Source organism: Limanda limanda, chromosome 21, assembly GCF_963576545.1.
Source record: "Limanda limanda chromosome 21, fLimLim1.1, whole genome shotgun sequence".
Taxonomy (NCBI): Eukaryota; Metazoa; Chordata; class Actinopteri; order Pleuronectiformes; family Pleuronectidae; genus Limanda; species Limanda limanda.
In genome coordinates this window covers 210,001-217,500 of record NC_083656.1, presented here as the reverse complement: position 1 = coordinate 217,500, position 7,500 = coordinate 210,001, and the positions used below count along the sequence as shown (strand labels likewise).

Sequence of the window (7,500 nt, the reverse complement as noted above, 5' to 3'; positions counted from 1 at the left end):
TCTTCATCTCCTGATCTCAAACCTGTTTCTGTTGAACAACCAATGAAGCAGAACAGGGAACCTTCATAAATCTGATCTGAACAGGATCCTTTAAGAACTTGATCCGAAAAGCACCTCAACTGATTCTCATGAACAAGTTTCTATCAAAGCTTCAGACTGAGCTCCTCAGTTCTCTGGATCTTCTCTGGAGGATCATGTGTGAACACAAGGGGGGGGCGGGGGGAGGAGCTTCTAACACGGGACACAAACATGAAGATACCTAAACAAACGTCTCTGGTGAAGAAGTGCTGACACACGAAGAAGACACAGACGAAGATGTGAAGAGAGTTTGTGGTGATCAGAGCTGACGACGTGTCAGGTGATGTAAACATGATCACATGACCTCTGCAGCAGAGGAAACAGGTCACTTCCTGTCTTGCCTAACACAGCAGGAGACTGTTGGATTACTGCAGGCGGGCAGAGCCCACTCTGGATCTTCTCTGGAGGATCATGTGTGAACACAAAGGGGGGGGGGGGGGGGGCTTCTAACACAGGAAAGTGTTGCCTGGGAGGCTATGGTCTACATCACATGGGTGGACATGTGGGGGGTGTCCCAAGCAAGGCTAAGCGTCCTGTGCATGACCAGCCCCTAAACCTGCACCTGTGGTATGGCTCCGACGAGGACCGCCGCCTCTACGAGTCCATGCACCCCCCACAGGGTCGGTACGGGTGGCGCCATGACAAGGTGCTCGATACTGGGAAGACATGCAGGCAGGAGGCGACCTGGGCCGGCCCAACAACACCGCAGCCCCAAATCCCATTTGTCAGGCAAGGGGACAAGTCTCAGAGCAACGGCCTAAATGTGAGCTCCCTTCTTTATGGATCTTTGAGTCAAGACTAGAAAAGCGCATATAAATACAAAACCATTTTTGCTGGTGATCTCTCAGACGCAGCCTCATTCTCCTCAGAGACAGATAGGTCAGGGTCAGGGTTAGGGTTAGGGTTAGGGTTAGGGTTAGGGTTAGGGTTAGGGTTAGGGTTAGGGTTAGGGTTAGGGTTAGGGTTAGGGTTAGGGTTAGGGTTAGGGTTAGGGTTAGTGTTAGGGTTAGGGGGCATTGATAAACTGTGTGTACTGACACTGGTTTTGGAGATGGGTTTATTTCCCTTTTGAGTCTAGAGGCCCAGTGTGTGGATCCATCAGATCCATTGGTTTGGACTGAAACTGGATCAAGACCAGGAGCCTCCACCGGACTCTGTTCTGATGTGTGTTTGGTAATGACACAGTGTGTATTAAAGAGAGAGAAGTGTGTGTGTCAATTTGTGTTCCCACACACACACACACACCCCAACACACACGCATGCTCACACACTCACACCCATTGCTGATGATTATCAGGACTCTGAGCAGTCGACCAGAAAACAGACTGATGGAAAAAACCCTGACAGTTATTACTGACTGTGTTTACATAAAGTCAGTCTGTGTCTGTGTTTGTGTGTGTCTGTGTGTGTCTGTGTGTGTGTGGTACCTTGGGAAGTCTCTCTGGGTCTCCGGGGTGACGAGGGATGACCTTCTGTAACCTCTGGAAGCCGTAATCTATAGTTGGCTCGTTTAGCGCTGAGCAGGTAGAGGAGGAAGATCATCAGGCATTAAGGGACACATCAACTCACCATCATCATCATCATCTTGACCATCCTCATCCTCATCCTCATCCTCATCCTCATCACTTCACCTTCACCTTCATCATCAACAGCATTGCCAGATAATGGCGACACGTGAGCTGTGGCGTTGTGACATCACAGAACTTCAGGCCAAAGTGATGATCTGAGATTTGATTCTAACCCTTCCCTTATTAAAACACAAGTTTGCAGTTTTTGTACCTGTGTAGACGAAGCGTCCCGGCGCTCCTTTACAGAACTGTTTGGATTTGTAGGACAGCGTGACCTCCACGACACCGGGGATGTGGCGAGGGGGGGTCTGGACCCGGATGGCGTGAGGGGTGATCAACTAGAGAGAGAGAGATAATCAGTGACATGATGTAATGGTTGTCATTGATGGTTGGATGCCCTGATCAGCTGAGCGGTACCTCGCTCCACACCAGCATGGTGCCGAAGACCACCTGCAGGCCGTCAAAGAAGTTGTCCCCGATCAGAATGACGGTGGCTCCGCCTGTCGTCCAGCCCTCGCTGGGACTGATGGCTTTAATACAGGGAGTGGCTGCTGGACGAGAGACACAGAGACACAGAGACACAGAGAGAGAGAGAGAGAGAGACACACACACAGGGGGAAGTGTTCATCACTAAAACATCAGTTGCCACGGAAACGTTCTTAGAGGACGATTGACAATGGACTTTCATTCAGAGGATCAGCACTGACATGAAAAGGAAGTGACCTTTGACCTCACACCACATCCTGATAAACTGTCCTGACATGCAACCACTTGGTCTGACACCAGTTGAAACTCAACTCTCATCACGTTGTCACAGAGTCCTCGTCCTGTCGTCACGTTGTTGAACTCAGATCATTTGTTTCTGAATAATCTACAGACCTCTGTTAGGGTCCGGGGCCACAGGTTGAGAACCACTGATGTATTCCACAGAAGTGATGAAGGTCACGCACACACATACACACACACACACACACACACACACACACACACACACACACACACACACACACACACACACACACACACATACACACACACACACACACACACACACACACACACACACACACACACACACACACACACCATGATTTAATTGGGTGGTGGATTTTATCCACTTTAGCTTAGTACATTCACACACACACACACACACACACACACACACACACACACACACACACACACACACACACACACACACACACACTTGACTGGTAATGACTACTCTCTCTTTTCTTTCAAGTGCAACTGCAGATTAATTATAAAGTGAAATGAAGGAACACTGAGTGTGTGTGTGTGTGTGTGTGTGTGTGTGTGTGTGTGAGGCTTATCTCTTCCATGACTATTTAAGATGACATTACAGCACCTGACCTATTCTATTCTTTTCTTTTTGATTCTATTCTTTTCTTTTTCTATTCTATTCTTTTCTTTTTGATTCTATTCTATTCTTTTCTATTTTATCTATTCTTCTCTTTTTCTATTCTATTATTTTCTTTTCTTTTTGATTCTGTTCTATTCTTTTCTATTAAACAGTCGCTGTGTTGATGATAGATAGATGATAGATGATTGTTAGACTCAACCAGTTCCCAGCTAGACTTCATTAGAGTCACTGCTCTACAAGGTCAAGAGGTCAGTCCAGGTCCGAAACAAATCACGTATGAACCAGGTCCAATCAGATCAAGTTCCAACAAAACAGCAGTGCACAGACAAATCCAGATCAAAGTCCCAAGTGGAGACCAAATCTTGTCTTTGTGTTTTTGTCCTGAAACAAGTCGTCGTGTCCCTCAACAAATTAACATATTTAAGAACAGTAACATTAATTTGTCTCATTCAAAGCAGAAAGGAATATTTATTTTAATGTTTATTATGACCACTTGAATGTTATCAGTCTGAAAACCGACCCTAACCCATCGTGATCAGACTTGATTTCTGAACGTTTGATCAGACCAGTTTCTATTCTCAGGGAAACAAAGAGTTGTGGAAACATTTTCCTGAACATGGTGTCGTTCTGAAATAAAGTCATGAAACTTCTCATTTGACTGTTTTGAGATTGTAAAGTTCACAGTGACTCTGACTCTGCTGTTTGCTCAGGAAACAACAGGACGGAGAAAAGGGTTCAAACCCACGGGACTCCCCTGAGCTCTGATTGGGAGAGGTGGTTTCCATGGTTACCATCTTTAATTAGGAGGGCAATTAAAGAGGTTGAACAGCCGCAAAATGAAACACACACACGCACACACACCATCCTCTCTGGGGACGCTGAGGCGTCTGGTCTTTTTACCCATAAGCCACTGGGGTGATCTCTCTTCAAAGACCAAATTATGCTCTCTCTCTCGCTCTGTCTTTCTCCCTCTCTCTCATTGACAGAATATATTCCCTAGCCCCGTACCTTAACCTTAACCATCGCAACTAAATCCTAATTCGAACCCTAAAACCTAAAAGTCTTTACTCACCTACGCTTAAAATGGTCCTCACAAAGACATAAATACAGGAAGACACACACAGCTACCTGTAATATGACGTTGGACACCAATTCATGAAACAGAGGTGTGACATGTTTCGACCAATCAGAGTCATCGATGGAATGACTTTAAAAGAAAACAGATGAAGAACTTCCTCTATGACTCAGATGACGTCACCATAGAACACGTTGAGATTAACCAGATGAACCGGATCATGTATAAAAGTGACATGGTCTTAATTTACTCAAACATGAAAAGAAGATTAATAACAGTTTTCCCAATAAAAGTCTTTCAGGGGGTTTGCAGGTTTATTGTTTACATGAATCACAGGCTTTGATTGTGGAAGTTGAGCTGTGGAGCTCCTCAGGTCTAGGGTTAGGTGAGATTCAATTCTGCTGCTACATTTTGTAAGAACGGCAGTGAGTAAGTGTAAGTGATAAAGTCGTTGGAGTGAAAACTCACTCACCTTCAGACGGATCCAGTCTCCGGGCTCGGCGGCCATGTTTGGAGTTGTTGTGCACGAACATGTTGTCAGAGACGGCGAGAACATGGCCGTCAACGTTCACCGTCGTAGACATCACCACCTGCGAACCCAGAGAACTGATCTGATCAGCTGCAATGTGCCTCGCATCTCCGTGATTATTTTGTAAACTTAACTAATTATTTACTTTTCATTTGAAAATAATAAAGTGCCGCGGCCCAATATTGTCCAGAACTTCCACCTTTGTGTTTGCTCAGGCCCCTCCCTGTCTGTGATGTCACAGTCTCTCTCAGACTCTGACATCCACTCAGCTGTGGTCATTCATCATTCTCGGCTGGTTGCCATGGCGAGGTTGTCGTCGTTGATCCATGGCGATGGAGCAGAAGGTCACACAGAGAGCGGGTGGAGGTGTCCTTTCTGTCGCCACGGTGACTAACCAGAACATCCTTCACCCGGCTGTCGCCACGCCAACCGGGCCGAGTCCGGAGGCTTCACCTGACTTCACCTGTCTCGTTTACCTCTGCCCTCTCTCTCTCGCTCTCCACACGCGTGGTGAGGCTCGCTCGCCCCGTCTCCCTCCTCCCACTAACTGGACTGAACATCCTGTCAGCTTGCCGTGCGCAGGGGAGAGGAAGGGTGTGTGTGTGTGTGTGTGTGTGTGTGTGTGTGTGTGTGTGTGTGTGTGTGTGTGTGTGTGTGTTCGTGGTACCTGAAACCTCCTCATGTCTCGTGGGTTTCCAGCGTTCTTCAGACAGTTCTGGTTACACTTGAGGAAGAACTTCAAGAAGAACCTGCATCAGAACACACAAACACACACACACACACAAACACACACACACACACACACACACACACACACACAATCAGAAGGTTTTCATCAGATTATTGTCTGTTCTCCTGTGATAAGGGAACATGTTTCTTTAGGTTTCTATGGTAACAGGACGTAAACACAAACGCAGGACAGATGTTCCTCTGGGACAATGGATTCACTTTCTGAGGGTATTGATTACTCAGCATTCTCACACACATACACACACATACACACACATACACACACATACATACTCTGAACAGATGTTCTGTGTTTGATCAATTGTTTACTGTTGGTTTTAGGTTTGTTGTCTTTATTATTTTTCTCTCTTTCTGCAGCAGAATGTAACACATCTTGGTTAAAGGGATCGTTCACCCAAAAATGAAAATCCCCTCATTATTATATTACATATCCAAAGAAACCCTACAATGAAATGGCTTTTGTTCATTTCTGCTTGGGCATACATTCAGGGGATGGGTTGTGTTACCAGGCAGGTCATTGTTCAGCATAAGTTAACATGGTGATTTACTCCGATAACAGGTGAACAAGCTTCGTACCTTCAGACACAAACTATTCATCTCTTTCATCCTCCTTCACTGCTTCTTCATCTCTCCTTCACTACACATTTACTCCTCAAGGTTCCATTATGCTTCTACGAATCCGTTATGGACGGATCGGACGGACACTTTTTCATTTATACCTCTCCGTGTTGAAAACAGTTCACCGCCAGAACAGTAGGTGGCGCAACGGAAGACAAGCTTGGAGAAGCCTGCGTTGTGTATTTACTTACTCCCCACTTCCCTCACACACAGTGTAGCTACGATGGCAACTAAATAAAATAAAGTGACACCCAGCAGGTCAAAATGCTGATGTAATCGTTTCTTAGCGCAGCGGTTCCCCGGTCTTGTTTCCGAACTGCTAATGCAGCTACACGGAGCTAGCTAGCTTCCCTCCCAGCTAGCTCCCCCCCAGCTTCCACACACAGTCAGCAGGGACTCCCGACACTAACTACTATCCAGTGTTTGCTTCTAACCTGACGGTATTATAGAAACAGTGTCATGATAGAAGTGGAATTAAAGTCGTGACGGCGGGTTTTTGCACCGTTGCCACCGCAGTTAGCATGGTTGCTAGCCCGTTAGCCTAGCCCGCTAGCGCCGTTTTGAAAGCTCGTTATAACCGTATGTGACCGTGCACACATGCCCTCAGTGCTCTAACGAGCCACCGTCAGCCGGACAACTCCGCTGGCTTAACACACACGTCACATTAATCGTAGAATCGTAGTTGTGTTTGGGTTTATTGTGACACAGGGAAGGAAACAGGAAGTTTGAGGTCCGGAAATGACGTCGTACGGAAATGATGTCGTTCGCGGACCAATCACAGCCAAGGTCTGTCCGTGGGGTCTTCGAAATAAAGACGGACAGTTAGAAAAATCAGAGGTGTACGAAAATCTCTCCGAGGCGCTCGGGGGGGGGGGCGTTCCACGGCGGTTAGGGTGGTCCTATCTGTCCATATCCGAAAAAACGCAGAAGCATAAAGGAGCCTTCACTCCTCGTTTCCTTCACTCCTCGTTTCCTTCACTCCTTGTTTCCTTCACTCCTCGTTTCCTTCACTCCTTGTTTCCTTCACTCCTTGTTTCCTTCACTCCTCGTTTCCTTCACTCCTTGTTTCCTTCACTCCTCGTTTCCTTCACTCCTTGTTTCCTTCACTCCTCCCTCATCTCTATATTTTTTTCTCCCACTCCTCTCAGTGAAATAGAGCCAGTGATCGCGGTTGTAAATCGACACGCAGGACAGATTAAGCTTTCAATTTGTTATGTGATAAGTAGGGAGGAACACACACACACACACACATACACACACACACACACACACACACACACACACACACACACACACACACACACACACACACACTATTACTCCTTATATTTATGAGCAGGAAATTAGGACGCACTGCAAATTTATCTCCTTGGGAAAAAAAGGTCACACACACAGACACAGACACACACTCTCACTCTCACACACTCACACAGACACAGACACACACGCTGAAACACACCGTGTTGGAGTTAATCTGCTCTATGAGGTAGAAAATGTAGTC

General features: G+C 46.5%; 1 protein-coding gene across 7 annotated transcripts in view; it reads right to left on the bottom strand.

Moving 5' to 3' along the window:
* Nucleotides 1-7,500, bottom strand: part of LOC133027803 (transcription factor COE3-like) — a 30,108-nt gene that overhangs the window by 10,911 nt on the left and 11,697 nt on the right. For 4 of the 7 annotated variants that reach the window (XM_061094937.1, XM_061094939.1, XM_061094941.1 and 1 more), the window contains 5 exons: nucleotides 5,299-5,380; nucleotides 4,575-4,692; nucleotides 2,064-2,194; nucleotides 1,858-1,984; nucleotides 1,506-1,594 (listed from right to left, as the gene is read on the bottom strand). In XM_061094937.1, the coding sequence (XP_060950920.1) occupies nucleotides 1,506-1,594; nucleotides 1,858-1,984; nucleotides 2,064-2,194; nucleotides 4,575-4,692; nucleotides 5,299-5,380 (547 nt within the window). Of the gene's footprint in view, nucleotides 1-1,505; nucleotides 1,595-1,857; nucleotides 1,985-2,063; nucleotides 2,198-3,927; nucleotides 3,948-4,570; nucleotides 4,693-5,298; nucleotides 5,381-7,500 lie in introns of all 7 variants that reach the window. The other 3 variants (XM_061094935.1, XM_061094938.1, XM_061094936.1) reach the window with 2 other exon arrangements.